At 46.8% G+C, this 20,756-nt stretch overlaps 1 protein-coding gene across 5 annotated transcripts in view; it reads left to right on the top strand.

Moving 5' to 3' along the window:
- LOC147008843 (forkhead box protein P4-like) overlaps positions 1-20,552 on the top strand; it is a 247,315-nt gene extending 226,763 nt beyond the window's left edge. For all 5 annotated transcript variants that reach the window (XM_085864592.1, XM_085864591.1, XM_085864589.1 and 2 more), the window contains exons 16-17: positions 1,130-1,290; positions 19,422-20,552. In XM_085864592.1, the coding sequence (XP_085720718.1) occupies positions 1,130-1,290; positions 19,422-19,575 (315 nt within the window). In that variant the 3' untranslated portion in view covers positions 19,576-20,552. The remainder of the gene's footprint in view (positions 1-1,129; positions 1,291-19,421) is intronic.
- Positions 20,553-20,756: the final 204 nt, after the last annotated feature.

Genomic DNA, 20,756 nt, shown 5'->3' with positions numbered 1-20,756 from the left:
ATGCCCTTTCCATGCATTGTCCCCCTCCCCACACCCCCCTGGTTTCTAGATGGCACACACAGTCCACCACCAACCCCCTTCTAGTGGAAATACTTAAATCTGGGATCACTGTTCACTTATACTCATTCATTCCCCTCTTTTCCTGCCTGTAGAGCCAACTTCCATGTTCTCTTCGATCTCATTATTTCCTATAGGTGTCTTCAAGATCGCTGTTCACCACCATCTCAGATTGTCCCCAATCCAGCACCAAGATCTTTTCTACCCTCGTTACAGTAACTCCTCCCCACCCCCACTCCAACCCAAGCTCTCCTCCTTCCATATTCCAGTTTTTTCCTCTTGAGAGTTTCCTTCTGTATCCATCTTGTCCACTCCTGCATCCTTTCTTGCCCTTCATTCCTCCCCACACCCATTGTCTGTCCAAGTCTCCCTCTATCTTGGCCTTCAGCTCCGCTATTAGTGTTCCCATATTCTCTCGCCTGTTCATTTTGTCCTGATATATACCGATCCGTTCAGTGTACTAGCTCTTCTATGAGCCTTGAGTATGTATCCAAAAAAGGTGAGCATTTTGGCACCCATCAAACGTATACAGTACTTTGTGGAAGTCAAACCTTTTATGGATGTCGGTGTGCCCTTTACCATGAGACCGATGTAGGAAGGCAGCTATGTCATCCGTTGATATGCACTTATCCTCGCATATCAGTCCATCAATCCTGGAAACATTGTCCTCTGTTGCAGCATACACTGGTTGCCCAGGCCATTGCTAATCACACACACACTCGTCCATCCTTTTTGAAACCATTCACACAATTTGTGCACCTATTCCCATGACGTACGGTTTGTATCATATTGTGCAGTCATTTTCCTAAGAATGTCACATGGTTTTATAAGTCCACTATTCAAAAACCTGATGACTCCTCACTCTTCTGTATTGGTGCACTTTCGTCGTGGGACAGCCATATTTATAGCCTGATTACGAGCAACACTTTTGGGTAAGTTGGGTACTAAGCAGTCAACAAATTACTCGCATTGAACTATCTCACGTTTAATACAATTGTTGAGCCATCAGCACTGTCTGATTGAAGGCAATGAAAATTTCTTTTAAAATCTCACCAAATGAATGTGCCTGCAGGCTGCACTGGGAGATACTCCTACACTGCCATTTTTGGGTGGCTTGGCCAATCCGATGGCTGCAGCAGCAATGTTGGTGGCCAGTCAGGAGGACTTTTACAACCTGATGGACCATGGCAGCAGTAATGGTGACAGCCTCGGTGAATCACCACCCTGTACACGGTGAGATTTACCATTTTTTACATCACCTTTGCCACGTAAGTTTGTTTCTTTATTTAAACATTCAGTTCCGATTGAAGCATTTATTTGCAAGGTATATTCAAACAGTTCTATGAATGAGATCCCAATAATATAGATCAAAACATGTCACGGTTATTTTTCGTTATAATTTTCAATTCGTAATAATAAGATTAGTTCCTTGACGAGGAACTTCAACACAGGAGGAGGCTATTAGTCCCATCAAGCCTGGGGAACGGTAGCCAACATATTAGACCATGTGGAGGTAACTCGCTATTACCTTCAGAAAATGATTTTCGTTGTGCAGATCACCAATCTGGATGAAATTTGGCATACTTAAAGAATTTTAGACGCTGAGTCCAAATCCACTTGTTTCCACGTCGAGGATGTGACACAATTGGTCATTTTTGGCAATTAAAGATAAACCGAACATTAAAGCACAATTTTGACACAGAAATGAAGAATCAAGGAGAGACTGATATGTACGTCAAAGAAAACTCTTGTGAGGTCTTAAAATGATACAATATGTTTATACAGAGCCCTATTCACTGCTATTAAAGATGTTTATAATTAAAGGTCGTAAACCGAAGCAGTTACATATTTTTACCGGCCGAAAACGTCTGAACCAACCAAACAGGCCTTTGAGTTGACCAAGGCAACTTTTTGCTTAAAAGGCAGCCACACTGGCTGTTAAAGGTAGTTACATTGACTATTAAAGGTAGTTACATTGGCTATTAAAGGCAGTTACAGCACCTATTAAAGACAGTTACATTGGCTATTACGGATTAAATCAAAGACAAAGACACTGCGCGACTCAGCCTGATGTAAAGTAGAACCGTCACAAGAGGATTACTGTCTTAGAACTCCAGTATTTCTTGCTCTGAAGCAGTTGCTGAACTCGGCTCTTGACGGCTGCTATTACAAAACTCAAGTCCACTATTACATGCAAACCAACCTGAATACTACTGTGTAGTAGATCACCACAGCAAAAGCAGTGTGACACCCGCATTCACAATTCGTCGTCGGAATCATCGTCAGTTCTGCTTTCATCATCCATAAGTTCCATTTCTGCACGGGTCTGTTCATCGTTGGCGCAGTTTTGACACCCACAGCACTCTGCGCAGGACAGTCCTTTTGACCGACAAGAACACTGCTTGGTCTCGCATTTCGTCTTCTTGCAATTACATTTCATCGCTCTAACAGTTCCTTCAGCGCTGATGGTTTGCTCAGCCAGTGAACAGTCAGTGCTCCATTGCGTTCCACCCATCCGTGAAATGTAGGAGAAGGGGCTTCTATAAACCTCTCAGTCACGCGGTGGTGGATCGCAGACTGATAGTTCACTCTTTTGCAATGCAGCATCAGAGCGTCCCTTGTAGGCGGCAACTTCTGTTCTCCCAGCGACTGGCTGCAGAATAGCTTGTAGCGAGCCTCATCCACACTCTTCATGGTCGGCTGATTGTACATGGCGCAGACGAATTGTTCCAGGTCGTGAATGATATTCTGATCTAGCGTGAATTCTCGACCAATGCTCCCGAAACAGGTGATGAGATGGGGACCCTTCATCATCAAGTCGAATGGCTTTGTTTTGCTCTTACCGTGGAATGCAGTGGTGGTATCACTTCCCGTAAAATTGTGCAAACCTATCAATGCATAGCAGACAGAACTTTCCAGGGCATTACTCAGCTTCCTAATGTCAACGACGATAATGTCCTTGGGACTTCCTGTGACCAGATAGAAATTTCACGCCCAAATCGACTTCGAGTGAGCCAACGCCAACACAAACACATCGGTGTCGAAACTCTCTATGCGCACCGACTCTTCATTCTTTCCCTCATGAGCGTCATGTATCAGGAGCTTCGTGTCAGCTTCCTCATGGTCACATTCAATTTCAGGTACTGACGACACAGTCATGACACCATTTGACCCCTCGATGTTCTCACATTTGCCGGCATGACTGACGTACAACATCATGTCGCCCAGTTTTGATGGAAAGATCTTTCTCGTCCACGATTCGATGATGAACTTTATCAACGCCTCCTTGTTGGCTCCGCTCAGGAGATAATTGGCCCACTGTTTTGGAAGGGCTTGATCGTGTCCGTAGATGGTTCGCACCTGAAGATCGCCCTCCCTGCCCGCTCGTCTGGCGTGCTCCAGGCACTTGATGCTGATACTTGGGTAAGTATCAAACACCACGTCCAGTCTCGAAGATTGGTTATGTCATGCTTTGGCCACTACGATGTTCAGCACCATCTCTCCCAGTTTGCTGAAAGTGTTAGGCAGTGAACTTGCCTTTATCGCCTGAATAACGGCCATTCCATCCACAATTGTTGCACCTTGGATAGGCCGAGCGTCCACTCGGCAATCCTGCCACAGTTTCAGTATATGGTTGCGGAGTTTGGCTTTGTCCGTCTTAGCAATCGAACCATCACCGGATGCCAGCGGGAAAGATATGTTCGCCAATGGGTACGGCGAGCAGATCTTGGAGTGTTACATTGCTTTTCTCTCCAAGCAACAGCAGTCGTGTGAAAAGACAACGTTCATTCACAATTTCAACCTTCGGCGTCTGCTGGTGGGGAGTCGCCGACTTGCCTCGCGCCTTCGAGAAAGTTGCCAATTTGGCCTTCGAAATCAGACTGAAGAATGGGACCTCACCCGAGAGAAGCCGATCACGCATGAATTGCACGACAGCGTTCTCTCCCTTGATATACGCGTGCATCAAGTCCGCGGAAGTGGCTGGTGGTGCGATGACACCTGAACTAATATTGCCGAGTTCAAGGTGAGCGCCAGAGAAAGGGTTAATCATTTGAAGTACTGTGTCCATCACTTGTACCACCACTGCTTCGTTCTTCTTTGAGCTCGACACATCCAAATCCTTTCTCGTTCGGGACTCGTCATGGATACCCGCCATGGACTCACATTTCCTTGCGATTTCCGCACGTGCTGGTTGGGACAGGATCCACTTCTTCACAGCTGTGCTTTTCTGAGTGTAACCAATGATGCCTCCACTGGTCTTGCTGTCCCAATTTAAAGTCTGCTCTATGATCTGATCACACGCAACACTACTAAATCCATAACGAGTATGCCGTTGGGCAGTCCATTTGCCATCCATGCACGCTTGATAGGTGTCTGGGTGGGAGTGCTCCTGCCCGGCCATTTCCAGCCAGTAAACGGGTAAGTACCTTGCATAGTTTAGGTGATCGTATGCAAAGTACCAGGGCATTGACGCTCTCGTGATCGCAAAGTGTTTCGGCCAGTTCGAAGTACGAGTTGCCCGTATAAGCTCTAGTGTTAGCTCCACCATTTCCAAGTAGGAGCACCAGAATGCAAATGTTTTGCTTGCTGTGCATTGCTGCTGTCTGAAGTCGCTGTAGCTTGTGAACATTTCCGAGACCTCTTCCAATGACAGTAACTGTTCGAACAACGCAGACGGAAACGTTTCCTGGAGACTCTCTATACACCTCTCAAATCGCACACGCATCTCCTCTGCGAGGGATTCCATGAAGGCCTAGAAGCATAGTCTTCCTAGCGCTTCGCAGACGAGCTTGTGACAGCGCAGACTCTTGTTATAGTGGTGGCTGTTTATTACTGAATTTGCAGAACGCTGAGCGACAATACCAGACTCTATTATGAGGTCAAGCAGACCTTCGTCTCTGAATCTTTTTCCGATCACGCCTCGGAAGCTCATGAGTTGGTGGAATTCACCGAGACTAATTACCAACCTTTCTGTCACCTCCGGGTGCAACCAAGGAATCTCCTGCGCCTTACTGTAGATCGCAAGGTCGAAGACTAGAACTACTTCTTCACGTTCCAGTTTATCAGCCATATCGATGCTTTGGCATAGGACCATGTAAACGGTGTCCAGGTCCGTGGGCCTCGATCACGGGCAGGTAGATGATGGCTGACTTGGTCAACTCTTCATCCCGACGAAGGAGAGTGTTGTACCCAGTCCATGTCGGCAACCGCCCGTCCGTTTTCTGGACCATTTTCATTGTGTAATAGAGCACATCCAGCGATAGCCCGTCCTCTTGTGACGGACTGATGTCAATGTCACAACTGTAAAAGGCTGTGGTCCCTTGCCTTTTCCTGCCACCATACTTGAGAATGGGTAGCGTGTTACCAACTAATGACCGCTGATGACGGCTAATTGGAGTCACTGGACGAGCGTGCTGAATCGGCTCAGAGGGTGCATCTTGTATCATCAATCCATTAGTGTGGTGAGTGGCCCCATGACAGTCTCCACACTGAAATCGATGTTATCGTACACAAATATTGTCGGTACATTTCTGAGGCTGTTTGAGGGCAGTTTTCCCTCCTGATCAATCTGCAACAGCGCCAAAGCAGTTTCCAACGCCTGTGTTGTACTGACCGAGACACAATGCCCAAGCTTGTTGAGCAGTCCTAACAGTCGAGTAGAACCAGTCCAATGTTTCACAGTCAGGCCCAATGCATAGGACTTTGGAGTAAACGTCTGACCCCTTGACGCTATAGAAACGTCTTGAAGAACAGAAAGCATTTTCAGATGAATATGCCGTGGGAGTTCCACAAATTTCTCCTGGGTTGGCTCGTCTGACAGGCCTGCTATCCATGTAACAAGGTTGTACAATGCAACAGGGATGGATCTTTCAGCATTTGAAATGTCGAAGTCAGGAGCAAGTGGTGGCCATGTAATGTCCACACTTTGGTGTTTGTTCAGGTCATCCCTCACCATGAGTGCTCCCGAGTATAGAACATGTAAATTGAGGCCTGAGTCACCCTGCTGTGGACCCTGGCTGGCTTCGTCCTCTGTACTTGACTCTGTTTCTGCTGCAGAGCTACTGTCTACAACAGCAGCCTGAGCAATGGAACCGATATCAATGTCCTTCATGTACACCTCTTCGCTCTCAGATATTTTTGGTGGACGATAGAAAATCATGTCTGGGTACCTGCAGTTCCTGCAGTCTTTTCATGTTCCTGCAGTCTTGTTGCCTGGTAGTTGGCCTTATCCTGACCTTTGCATACTCTGAGTAGGTCATTGAACATCACACACAACTTCTTTATATGTATAGATTGCTTTCCATCAATGAGTCTTACCTGGATTACTTTATCACAGAAAATGTCAAATGTTGAGTCATAGTTCACTTTCTGAGTTTGGAGTTTACTTTCACTCTGTCTGTGGTATGTGTCATTCACATACTTGTGATAACATTTATGGTGATAACAAACTTCCAGCGCCACACACTCTTTATCCTTTATAGTTGTCATTATTCTCACATCACGTTCATCTCTCCCCTGCTCAGCAGTTTCCCTCAGCTTTCCTCCATCCTGTGTTTTCGGATCAAAAACGCTACACGCCCACTTTTCCTCCGTCCAATTAGCGAGCGCGGGGCGGCTTGGCCCCGCCGCCAGGCGCGTGTGTGTGAAGTCGATATATGCAAATTCTCGGATCAGGGGAGGTTCACACCCCCGTTTCCTCTGACCAATGGGCGAACGTGGCTCCGCCCCCGAGGTCATTCTGATCCGAATATTTGCATACTAGCTTCTCCTGCCCACCTATAAAAAGGCGAGCGCAAGGCGAAAAGAGTGGCAGGGTCGAGTCGGTCGGGTGAGGAGAGTGCGGAACTGAGGAGAGAGGCAGGGTCGAGTCGGTCGGGTGAGGAGAGTGCGGAACTGAGGAGAGTGGGAGAGTCGAGTTGGTCGGGTGAGGAGAGTGCGGAACTGAGAAGACTTGCGGGAAGAGGCAAGGGAGCTCGGGTCCGAGGCAAGAAGGACAGCGGTCAGCGACGAGGTTACGATGTGGGGGATCGCTCATCTCGTCACGGGACCCAAGCCAGCCAGCCACTCTCCTCCCCCAGGGCATCAACAATTCCCCCTTTCCCCCGTGCTGAGATAGTGCAAAAGGGGGCCCCATTCCCACCCCACTCCAAACGTCGTGCCAATGAAACCTGCCAAGGTGCACGGAGTCGGGGCACAGCCGCGCGGCCACATTTGCGGCTCGCCCGCCAACGCATCACGAGGACGCGGGTAGGACCCCCACCCCCCCCTGGTCTCGCGGACCTGTCGGCTCCTCTAGGTCCCGCACACATTTGGTCTACAGGCCTGTCTGCCTCCTTGTCTGTGAGGGTGGCTTCTTTCCTTTACTTTTGTGTAAATGTGTGTTGGCGCCGTCTGCGAAGTAAAGCTGTATAAGTGTTGCCGTGTGTGCGCGTAGTCGGTATTAACTCTGCATCATTGTTGCTTTTATTGTTTTGGTTGCTTTATGTGCATTTTGACTGTATGGCTGTATATACGTGCTTTCCGTGTGCCGGGAAATAAATGTGCATTGTGTGAACTGTTTTCCCGTTTCGCTTCGTCTTTTCTCCAATTGACTCTCCATCCTGCTTCACGTAAAGGGTTCATAGTGGGTGCAAAACGCCCGGTAAATAATCTAAACCGTCGAGGTCGACGATAACACCGCTCGGTTATCCCGATAGTACGGAACGGGCCGCCCAAGCGGCTCGTGTCCGGAGTCGACCTGCGGCGAGGTACGATCGCCCGGTTTACCATCCGCGTGGGTACTTAGGTAGGTCGAGTTTGGCGAACAACCCTATACTACGCGGGTGGCCGATTAGCACGATTGTGGTGAGGTCGAAAGGCCCAGCCGTGACTGGCTCCGGGCGATAGTTCCCGGAGGGTCACGACTGAATTGTCCGTCTGGTGGGCGACGTGCCGTGATCCGAGTTACGTGGCCGTCCACACGCCGGCGGACGCGAATTCGCAACAATATATATATATATATATATATATATATATATATATATATATATATATATATATATGTATATGTATATATATATATATATATATATATATATATATATATATATATATATATATATATATATATACATATATATATATATATATATATATATATATATATATATATATATATATATATATATATATATATATATATATATATATATATATATATATATATATATATATATATATATATATATATACCGGGAGTCAGAAGTTGCGCCTGATTTCTGTCAGTTGATTGTTTGTTTGCCATTTGTATTACAGTGTACAAGAAGGTAGAAATAAATGAATGACATGTTTATCTAACCACTTATTCAAGAAAAAATTATTACGGAACTGTACTAAGCTTTTACATGCAATTTTCAACGTGCCCTCCCTCGTGACCGATACACAATTGCAGCCGAGCAGGCACAGAGCGGCACTCACGTCTGCAGAGTTCGATATCAATTTCCTCAAACTTTGCAGTGATTTGAGCCTTCAATTCCTGAATGGTACGAGGTTTTTCACGGTAAACAAGGTCTTTTATGAGCCCCCAAAGAAAGAAATCTGTAGGTGTAAGGTCTGGAGAGCGTGCTCGCCACTCGATCGGACCGCGGCGGCCAATCCACTTTCTGGGAAAGTTTTCATCAAGCCACTGACGAACAAAAATAAATACATTACGAAAATTAATAATCTGCAAGACAATTATAAACAATATGACTTCCCAGAAAGAATCTGACAGCTGAAAAAAACAGAAATTGGGCGCTACTTTTTACTCACCCTGTATATATTGTTGTGGTTACCAAATTCGCAAACCACCATTCAGGTCCCTTAGGTGAGATATCTCGGTAAGTACATGTGTAGTTAGGCCCAAACCCGTTGTCTAGTGGGAATACATGTCATTTATGCGTGCTGCGACTCTTCAGGATAGCCGTTTTTCTTTTACTATCTTTATTTTGGACCAACCGCCATTGTTACCACCACAACCACAACATCAACCACCAACCACAACGCCGCTTCACCACAACCGCCACGACCTTCACGTCACACCTCGCAACCGTCGCATCGCCACCGTTCTTGCGCCGCTTGTGGGTACCGGTGTTGGACTCGTGCAGGGCGCACGCCGAACAGCGTGTACAAAATCACGGATTTTGTGCTTCAAAAACGGATCAAAAACGACACACGCCCACTTTTTGCCGTCCAATCGGTGAGCGAGGGGCGATTTGGCCCCGCCTCCAGGGCGTTGGAGGGCGATCGATATATGCAAATTTATGGATCAAAAAGCATTCACGCCCACTTTTTCTCGGGCCAATGGGGAGCGAGGTGAAAGGTCGAAGGGAGGGGGTCAAAGATGAGAGGGCGAAGCCACGGGGCTGATAAAAAGCGACCGTGTTCGTCAGTCCAGTGAGTAGGAGAGTCGAGAGGGAACAGAGAGTCAAGACTTCGCGGGCGGTGGAGTTGGCAAGAAGGAGCTGGTCGTCGTGTGCGTTGGAGTCGGAGCGGAGGGGATGGAGCTGTGGAGAGGCGGCGAGGGCAGACGAGGGGGTGCTCGCGTCGTGCAGGGAGCTGCACCCCAGGGAGGCCGACAGCGCGACCTGGCCGAGGTGGAGACGCTCGTCGCGGGGCAATAAAAATCCTCTATACCCCGAGCATCAGCAACCCCCTCCTGTTTCCCCCCGCGCTGAGATAGTGCGACCAAGGGGGCCCCTTTCCCACCCCCTACCAGACACTGCCCGCGAGGCCCGCGGAGTTGAGGCACCATCGCCGCTCCGCGTCTCATCACCAGACGGGTAGGCCCGACCCGGTCTCGGCCTCAGGCCCGCCTCATCCTTGAGGGTATTCTTTTCCTTGGTTTTGGGTATGTGTTGTCGGCGCCGTCTGTGAAGTAAAATTGCATAAGTGTTGCCGTGTGCTCGCGTAATTGGTATTAGATCTGCATTGTCGCATTTGCTTTTTGTGTAAAATTGCATTGTGTTTTTCTTCTTTTCTGTGTGCTTTTGGTGGAATTGAATATGTGTGCTTTCCGTTCATCGCGAATAAATGTGCTTTGTGTTGAACTGTTTCCCGCTTCGCTTCGTCATTTCTTTCATTGAATCCTCATCTTGCTTCACGTAAAGGGTTGGTAGTGGGCTGAATACGCCCGATAATTAATCGAACAGTCGAGGTCGACGATAACACCGCTCGGTTATCCCGATAGTACGGAACGGGTCACTTAAGTGGCCCGTGTCCGAAGTCGACCTGCGGCGAGGTGCGATCGCCCGGTCTACCCTCCGCGTGGGTACTTAGGTAGGTCGAATTTGGCGAGCAACCCTATCCCACGCGGGGGCTGATTGGCTCGATCGCGGTGAGACCGAAAGGTCCACCCGTGACTGGTTCCCGGCGTTAGTCCGAGAGGGTCACGACTGGATTGTCCGTCCGGTGGGCGACGTGCCGCGATTCGAGTTACGTGGCCGTCAGCACGCCGGCGGGCGCGAATCCGCAACAATATGTACATAGTCGTGTCCAGGGGGTTAACCCATACCTGGACAGATGGTCAAACTTCTCCCTTGTAGGCTTACAGCTGAGACTCTTGGACATTAATGTGCGAGCGAGAAGGAAATGACGGTAAAGGACGGAGGATCACGGTTGTACTCTACCCACAACAGATACACGGACACAAGTAAATGAAACAGAACAAATAATAATTTAATAACAGTAAACAAATATGTACAATGACATTAATTCAAATTATAATAGTGAAAGAAAAACGTGAGGTTAACTAAATCTAAATCGAATTGTGCATCCACACAGATTTATAGACAGACTAGGGCACAGAATAATGGAAGAAAAATCCCTCCTTTAACCCGTCACTTAGCTGTGTGGCAAGGGATGGGCTTCTCAAGCTAGAAGGTCACCAAACTGCTTCGTCACTGCGTGGGAAAATGCACTCAAAATGTCGCCCAGTCACTCTCTGGGCGGATAGACGTACAGGAAGTAATTCGGAGACAGCACTCGAGGTCCAGGCCCATGAACCGCAGTGGTTGTGGTCGTATGGCAGCTTCGCTGCCGGGGTAGCTATCATTTCTTGAAGCGCGACTGTGTCGCTGATGCAGTGCCCCTCTACCAGTACACACACTGGAACTGGTACTCATTTTGTTGACCTCGGAAGGATGACAAGCTGAGTCAACCCCCTGGTGTATTAATTCAGTGGCCGAAGGGGCTTGAACTCAGGACCCGAGGATCCCAAGCCGCCATCCTAACCACTGAGCCAACACCAGGCTATGAACCGCAGTGTAGCTTATTCTCAAGATTGAATATGCTGACCGTTTCTCTCCCACACCCCGTCTGTTCACAATGATATGAGAATTTCTGAGTCCCGTGATCAGGTGACGAGGCACATTCGTCTTTCCTCCTCAGAAACGCATGCTCTTCACGGCTCAGCCAAACAGTCAATAGCTAGCACCTTGCACAGCGTGCCGCAAATTCACACAGCATGAGCATGAGCACGAGAATCGCGCAGCCTTCATCATGACAAGAGGAGAGCAAAGCAAGATCCTCCATGTGGCCACATTCTTCCCTCAACTACTCGTTCAATCCTCACTCCGCACTCGTGCATTTCTTTCTCACTCCGCACGGAACCAACACAGCCACCAACCTCTTGGCTTCTCGCTCCCTGATGTCATGCTGATCAATCATCAGCCTTGGGGCCGTAACCTCGCCTGCCTTCACCCTTGGAGGCACCGCTTCTTCCGACTTGGTCATGCAGCTCGGTTGCAATGGCTGTTGCTGTTTCAAAAACGTAATTCTATCATTGCTGGTTTGCAATTCAAAAAGATAGGGAAAAGTCACATGGGAGCAATTACATACTGCAGTAATTATCCTTAATCCCAATCTAATTAGCACTGCACCCTCCTCCCCCCCTCCCCCTGTGTGGTGACAAGTAACACTTAAGCTCACAGTATACCTATTTAATTTACATCGACATGTCTCCTACATGCCCACGCCCCAATTCACTCTATACGATCCTATATTTCCTGTGAAATTCCTCCATCTACCCCACAAACATCACACACACCCCTCCCCAGAACCATAGCTCCTGCAAGGTTCAATGCAGTTGCAACCATTCCAGACTTACCACTTACCGGCTCACACCTAATTAGCCTATGAAATGAATAAGGAGGGCTGTGGGAAGCGAGCCGGAGTTAACTTCCCTTTTCTCTTTAACATTCTACCCCCTTAAACACAACAATTCAATTTTTGCAAAACTCTTGGTTCCTCACTCCTAACTCTTATGGTAGGTATAAAATGTCAGAAAACACACAAAAATCAAATATAACAGACAAAACCTTAACCAGAATTTTATTTTGATGTTTGTGCAACCGCCTTCTAAAGACTGTATTCCCCAGTGGATGCGACAATGCCCAAAGTTACCTGCGGAGTCATCAAAATTTACCTATTTAAATTTCCCTGAGCTCTATCTCTCCGGTACAGGTTAGTGAACTGGATGAAGTGAACCTTCCCTCACACATACACGTGTCACATAAAAACCCAACATCAATCATTCATTCCAACCTGGCAAGACCATGGCTTAAATGTTATTACACCCGTGTGTGATCCTCAACTGGACAGTGGGGGGGGGGGGGTGTATGGGTGCCGTACAACAAAAATGATGGGAGCACTTCCAGTTGTGGTGTTCGCAGTCCAAAAACAAGTTACCTGACTTACGACTTCCTTGTCGTAAGTTGCCCCCTCTCCCCCCAGTCCCTGATATTATTAGGTCCCTGATAGCCAAACAGTCCTTTTGCTGAATGCCCCCTTTCGTGGAGGTTCTCCACACATCCAGGCTCTCATGACCTCATACTGGTCGCCAGGGGTCTCTTTACTGCTGGTTGCCCAACCAAACCTCCCCTCTAGCTGGTTCCCATTTCCAGACACCACCAGCTGCCAAGGACAAATTACCTCAGGGGGGGGGGGGGGCTGCAGTTATCACCGCTCCTCCAGAGCTTGATCCATTTCTGCGGACCCACATATCTTCCCCACCCACACAATCCAACATCTCATTTCCTCCCCTGTTGCCATTCACCATTCAATTCTCAAACATTGCAATGCAAAAATGGTGATCGTGTTCCTGCACTGCCATGGCCTGCTTACATGTTATCATCAGCATTCATTCTCCAAACACTATTCAATTATTTACACGTAACAGACATCAACATCACAACAAAACAATCCTGGTTTCCAAACCAATCCCTTTACTGACCATTGAGTCACTCTCACCCGCTCCCATCCTAATTACCCATGTTCCAATTTCTAGCAAAACTGAACCCTTGGGACAGGAGGCATCAAGGCACCTTACCCAAGGTGTAAGTCGTTGCAGGTTGGTCAGGTCCAAGAGTGTCATCTGCCCCTTCTAGTTTTCTGCGCACCTTCTAATTCACCCCTGTGGATTCGTTACTTTCAATCTCCCTGGATTCCAAACTTTTTTTTCTTCTAAATTTGCCTATTATTCCAAAATCTTGGAGAGCACCCTGACTAATGATTGGGTGCAATTGTACACTTTAAGCACACCCCGACGAGGAGATGTCAGAGAATCAGATCAGCAACAAGAACTGTGTCTACTAACATTCTTGCAAGAGGCAGCAGGATCGATGCCTGCACCCCCTTCCAGGATCTGGTAGACCCAAATTTCTCTCATTCACTCCCAGAAGCCTACATCCTCCTCCAGGGTCCGGTCAACCCATTGCTCTCTCTCTCTTCTTGTCCCGATTGATGCTGATATCCTCCTCCGGGATATAGTAGGTCTAGAGTTCCTTCATCCATCCCCAGAAGCCTGCATTCTTCCTCCAGGGTCCAGCAGACCCAAAGTTCTCTCATTAGCTCCCAGAATCCTACATCCTCCTCTGGGGTCCCGTAAACCCATTGTTCTCTCCCCCACTCTGTCGATGCCTACATCCTCCTCCGGAATCTTGTAGGTCTAGAGTTCTTTCATCCATCCCCAGAAGTCGGCATCCTCCTCCAGGATCTGGTAGGCCTAGAGTTCTCTGGTACATCCCCAGAAGCATGTATCCCCTTCCAGGATCTGGGAAACCTGGAGTTCACACATTCTCTCTCAGTCAATGCCTACATCCTCCTTCAGGATCTAGTAGTCCTAGAGTTTTCTGATCCTTCCCCAGAAGCCTGTATCCCTCTCCAGGAAGAACAATGGCCACAGCCATAATCCAAGCAGACATTCCCACAGCCCAGTGGACCCAGCACAAACTGCATTTCCTGGACGTGCCAGGCCGAGGGTGGAACAAGGCCACGACCGGTTGACCCACAACCAGCATGAGAATAACTTCCAGGCATGCATAGATGCTGGCAACCACACTCCACCATCTACAATAGACAAAAGCCAGACAAACAACCACTATTGTTAATGAAAATGCCATCACCTGACCTTGGGCTGTCCTTTGGATCTGAAACCAGACTTTTGGAGGCACAGCTGTTGAGTGGGCCAGAAAGATTGGTAAAATCGACCCACGAGGAATCCTAAACTGACAAGGACCAACCATACCATCACCATCAGAGCCGCGTTTATCTTGATGTTTGGTGGTCCACGTCTGCCAACCATCTCAGCTTCGGAGAGCCTTTGCTGTGCATGTTTAGCTTGCTGCAGACGCAGCCCATCCAATTCAGCTTGCAGGGTTGGGATGTCAGCTTGCAAATGCTCCCAGCAGCTGTGATTGCTATCCATCTCAGCTTCGAGCTCACACACTCTCTCCCAAAAACTTTTCATCACTTTCTGGGTTTCACTCTTGAATGACTGCAGTTCAGTACGCAATACCCTGTTCTTCTGGTGTAAAATCTCTATCAGATCTTTTTCATCAGGCCCCTCTGCAATGCTGGATTCCAGAATCAGCAAAGGCTGTGGTTCTGGTTCTGATTCAAGTTCTGACTCTTCCTTGCCTGGAATCACAACTGCTGCATTCATATGCTCAGTGAGCGCAGATGCCCTCATGCCAGGTCCTTGCTCCCCACCACACCACGGTTGCTCTTTTGTGGGACGGCAGACTCAGAGACTCGGATATGGTATGACCTGGGTGAGAGGTGCCAGACAACGCTGTCCAGCCTGTGTCATTGAGATAGCACACAATAGATCCAAAGATGCAAAACCTGCTTCCAAAAGGCTGAGCTCACTGTCCTTATAGGCAAACAGCTACACTGTCAGCCCAAAAATGCAACCAATGCGACTCTCTCCCGGAGCACCAAGCTCCCTGTCCGTCACTGCCAAGCCAGGTGTAAGAACCGGCCACCCAATGTGGCAGTCAACTTTCCTTATGTTCAACATGATGTAGATGGCCACAAGCCAACCACAACCGTCATGACGGTGGCTCCACACGTGGCCAAGCTCATTGATCGAGTAACTTGAAGTGAGGAATCCCAAAGAAAATTGTGGTGTCCATCGCGTAAAAGCTTGTGGAGCAAATTGCAGAACTACCAGCTGAGAACAGAGTTGCTGGAAAAGGAAAAAGTGCCTGCTACTTTCTAGAAGGTGTTGGCACCTTGTTCTCGATGGGTGCCCAAGATGCAAATGTGGACCTGCTTCTCTTCCAAGCCTGCACGTGTCACACTCTGGCCTAATTCAACATGAGCCTCCCACTCAACCAACAGGAAGCTTCAAACGAGTCAGTCAGTCTAAGCATATCTTCCAATCGTTCATTCGTTTCCCATACTCTATCAATTCGTGCCCTCAGTTCCTGTAAAATTCCCTCCTTAAACTCGTTCATTTGCTCTCTTAATTCATTCCTTTGTTAATTAATTTGTTCCTTCATTTCACTCATTTGTTTACTCATTTCATTATTTTGTTCATTCATTTGCTCCTTCATTTCATTCCTTTGTTTATTCATTTGTTCCTCAATTTTGTTTTCTATTCCATTCCTCTGGGATTCGCTAGATATCTGTTATTGTCGGGTTTTTCGTGTGTGTGTGTGTGTGTGTGTGTGTGTGTGTGTCTGTAATGCGAGGCTCCACAGCACAAACCAGCAAACGGATTTCGATGAAACTTGGCGAACAGGTGCCATATGAGCTGGGAGTGTGCGCGTTTCAGTTTCGTTGCGAAGCAACCACCCGTTGCTATGCAGCATCCGAAAAACCACGTTTTAAGAACCCAAACGGTAACTGACGTAGCGCGGCTTCTATGATAGGTAGAGCGACCAGACCAACTCCTGCCTATTCCTTGCATCCCCATCTAGTTATCGCGATGGCATAACGTTCCTCTATCTCTCATCGTTTCCGAATGGCAGCCCTCCGAATGCGGAAAGGTGGTGAACCAGGGAATATGTTAAGTGACCTTGACCTCGGAAACCGTTGACGGCGGAACGTTCAAATTCGGTGTATGGATAAAATTTAATAACTACTACAAAATTGAACCGCAGCATTTTTCCAGATTAGATCACCAAGGTTGTCGGGGCTGAAATACACAAAATTCGAAAAAATACTTTTTCTCGACCTACGTTCACTATTTTCAATACTTGTCCTACAGTTTTGAATGTGGAGAAACGAGACTTCGGAATTAAACACTGCGAGATATTTAGAAAATTTTACTCGAGCCGATTTTTGATTTTGGTTTTATTTTTCAAATGGTAGTCCTGTGAGGAGTGCCAGTTGGTAAAATACGCAATAGGAAAAATCTTGCCAGGCAGAGGAACAATTGTATCTGAACCAATACGTCTTGGCAATGAATCTTCGTTGGTGGATCGGTCAGAATGAATGGCATCGTATCCAGCACTTCGATCCTAGCGGATCCCTCGTCGCCTACCGGCTTGTTTCTTCATTTGTTTGTCCAATTTTTCATCCCTTTGGTCATTTTGTTTATCATTTTTTTCACCCCTTTGTTCATTTTGTCTCCTCAATTCACGTATTAATTTTTTTATCATGACCCGGAGAGTCATCGTACCCACTCCCTGCATCTCATTTTCCCCCATTGTGGAGGAGGGACTGACGCTTGGGAGGCTTCCTACCCCATCATCATCACTCAACTCTCCCCCCGGCTCACTTCCTTCCAGTGGGTCACTATGAAGTACAATCATCGGCATCTCATGCTCATTCGCGCACATCCGTCATTTTGTGCATGTCTAATCTTCTCAGAAAAATTTTTTTTAATTGAATTTCCAAGTGTTCTTTTCTCCCGACATCAATTATCGTGATCAATTTGTACCTTTATCCTTAACCTCCCTCTCCCATAATGGAAGAGAGGTGATCGTTTTAAAAATTTAGATGCCCACTTCTTTTTTTTTTAAGCTTTTACTCACTCTGGGACCAAATGCCATGGTCCCGATGGATTGAAAAAATCCTACCCTGATGCCAATTGGCGTGTTGGGATGGGGGGGGGGACTCGAAAAAACCCGCTCCGACACCAGTTGTTGATCAGGGTTCGAAAAATCCCACTACCTGACTCCAGTTGTCGTGTCCAGGGGGTTAACCCCTACCTGGACGGATGGCCAAACTTCTCCCTTGGAGGCTTACAGCCGAGACTCTCGGAGATTAATGCGTGCGTGGGAAAGAAAGAGCGGTAAAGTATGGAGGCACACGGGTTGTACTCGACCCACAACAGATACACAGACACGAGCAAATGAAACAGAACAAATAATAATTTAATAACAGTCATCAAATATGTACAATGACAATAATTCAAATTAAATAATGAAAGAAAAATGTGAGGTCAACTAAATCTAAATCTAATTGAAGCCCCTCCACACTGACTACTTAAATATAGACTGGGGAACAGAATAATGAAAGAAAAATCCCTCCTTTATCCCGGCACTCAGCTATGTGCCCAGGGATGGGCTTCTCAAACTACAAGATCACCAAACTGCTTCATCACTGCATGAGAAAATGCACTCAAAATGGCACCCAGTCGCTCTCCGGGCGGGAAGACATACAGGAAGTAATTCGGAGATGGCACTCGATGTCAGGGCTCACGAACTGCGGTGTAGCTTATTCTCAAGAGCGAATATGCCGACCGTTCCTCTCCCACACCCGGTCTGTTCACTATCATGGCCCACACGACAAGATGATTTCTGAGTTCCCGTGATCAGGCCATGAGGCACACTCTTCTTCCCTCCTCAGAAATGCACGCTCTTCATGGCTCAGCCAAACAGTCAACAGGTAGCGCCTTGCACAGCACGCCGCAAATTCACACAGCACGAGAACGAGAATCGCGCAGCCTTCGTCGTGCAAAGAGGAGAGCAAAACGAGATCCTCCACGTAGCCACATTCCTCCCTCAACTACTCATACAACCCTCACTCTGCACTTGTGCATTTCTTTCTCGCTCCGCACGGAGCCAACAAAGCCACCAACCTCTTCGCTTCTCGCTCCCTGATGTCACGCTGATCAATCATTAGCCTTGGGGACGTGACCTCGCCTGCCATCACCCTGAGGCACCTATTCTTCCTACTTGGTCATGCAGCTCGGTTGCAATAGCAGTTGCCGTTTCAATAACATAATTCTATCATTGCTGGTTTGCAATACAAAAAGATAGGGAAAAGTCACAGGTGGGCAATAACATATTAGGGGAATTATCCTTCGTCCCTCTCTAATTAGCACCACAACCCCCCCCCCCCATGTGGTGTCAAGGAACACTGAAGCTCACAGTCTCCCTACTTAATTTACATCGAGATGTCTCCTACACGTCCACGGGCCAAGCAACTCTACACGATCCCATCTTTCCTCTGAAATTCCTCCATCTACCCCACAAACATAACTATATATATATATATATATATATATATATATATATATATATATATATATATATATATATATATATATATATATATATATATATATACACCTTGTTAAACCCTTTTGGCAGTCTTGGATATTGTAAGTATATTTTACATACATCTCACTCTTTGAATTCCCCACATACCTGCAGTGGGAATTATGACTATGCAGTGTGGGTTTTGTGATTGAGTTGTCCAATGATGTCATAATATCTCGACAGCAATGAAATGATGGGCTAATTGTTTCCTAAGATGAGGCTTATAATGAATCCACACAGTGTTAAATGAAATTTGACATTTTTAACGGTAAAATTTCATGAAACACTCGATGTTGTTGATTGAGACACTACTTGGACACACAATGAATGCTCAGCTTGCACACCTTTTACATCGCTGTTTGGAAGGTTGTTTGGTTGTTATTTTTTTTTTTAATATAAATATTTTTCATTTTCTGATTGCATTGCCTCCATAAGTTAAGACAAAGCCCAACATTTTATGTCGTTCATGCAAAACTTATGTTGGAGAGCATATTTCATAAAGAAGTTGCTGCTATGATGAAGTATCATCTCTGTTGAGATCGTTATGTTTAAAAAAAATTCCATTTATTGCAGGCCTTCTCAGTACTTTGTGAAACCAGAACCACGAGAAGATGATGTGGGCCATCCAGAGAGTGCCAGTATAGCAGCACCTAGCATACCGAGCCCCCATACAGACACTGGGGGATGCGTGGAGGGGAGCCTCGCGTCAGGAGATGGTCCCGACTAGCCGAGGCCTTTTGGTGATGGTGGATGTTTTGATGAGCTTGGGCGCCGGTCGACGAAACCGTCCATCGCTGCGGAGATGCTGAGGGTGAAATTGCTACGACTTGTGCCAATGTGAAAGCAACGATGTAAAAAAAGTACCGTCATTTGATCATTGAGTAGTTGAGGTGTACAGTTTTCTTGCTATGGTCATGTGCAGTCATTTTTGAAAGGGAAGCGATTCTGGGAGGAAATTCAACTCCGTGTGTTTTAGTGACACAATATTATTGTGGTAATGGCTGGTATCGAGGTTTTAATTATTTTATTTTACTTTTTTTAACTCACGTGCTCATTATCACATACTTATGTTGTCACGGAGATGGCAGATTGTTGAGATCATCCAACCATTGAAGGTTTTTGAAGAAATTTGAGGAACATGCAATGTGCTCAAACACAGCGGTATTCATAAACACTTGAGAATGGGTTTAAGAGCTTGAGGTATAATTTTGTATTGGAAAGGGGGAGGGAGGGGGGTGAATAAAGGAAGTTAAAGAAAGAAATCAACGATTTTACATGATCATCAATGTCAATTCAGGAGGTCTCAGGATGCCTGCCAAAGGATGCAGAGACACTTGCGTGGCTCCTTGAGTCTAGACCTTGTGTGTAGGTTTGTGTGGGTTCCCCATAAGGGAGATATGATTCGGACAAATATCTACATCATTCAGCCACTGATTGCAGATGGGGGCTGTGTTTGTGTTTAAAATTCCTGCTATTGCACTCACTATTTTTAAGGATTTTTAAAAAAAAAATTTTGACCGGATGTAACTTTCCTCGCCGTGGTTTAAAAAAAAAACTTTCAAAGCTAGATAGTTCAATAATGTGAGGAATGAGTTCTCGATCTCCAACCGAAAAGCGTTTGAGCTTGTCCACTCAATGTATTTGTTTTGGTAGAAATGACCATGGCAGTGCGGTTGCTTTTTTTTTTTTTTTTTTTTTTTTTTATACAGGCTCATCCACGGAAAACGAAACAAAAATCAGGCTGCACTTGAACACAGCACGTTGTTTCGAAACTGTTAGACTGCAGAATGCCTCCAGGAATCTGCTTCACTCCCAAGTCTTACCTCAAATCGGCCTCGTGCACATCTCTCCAGGAAGTGAAAGGAGGATCCGTTCAGACACAGACCAAAGAGCACGTGGCTTTGCCTC

Source organism: Eptatretus burgeri, chromosome 18 (assembly GCF_056783735.1).
Source record: "Eptatretus burgeri isolate ZD-2024b chromosome 18, Ebu_testis_v1, whole genome shotgun sequence".
Taxonomy (NCBI): domain Eukaryota; kingdom Metazoa; phylum Chordata; class Myxini; order Myxiniformes; family Myxinidae; genus Eptatretus; species Eptatretus burgeri.
Note: the sequence above shows the minus strand (reverse complement) of the source record. Positions and strands in the feature narration are given on the sequence as shown.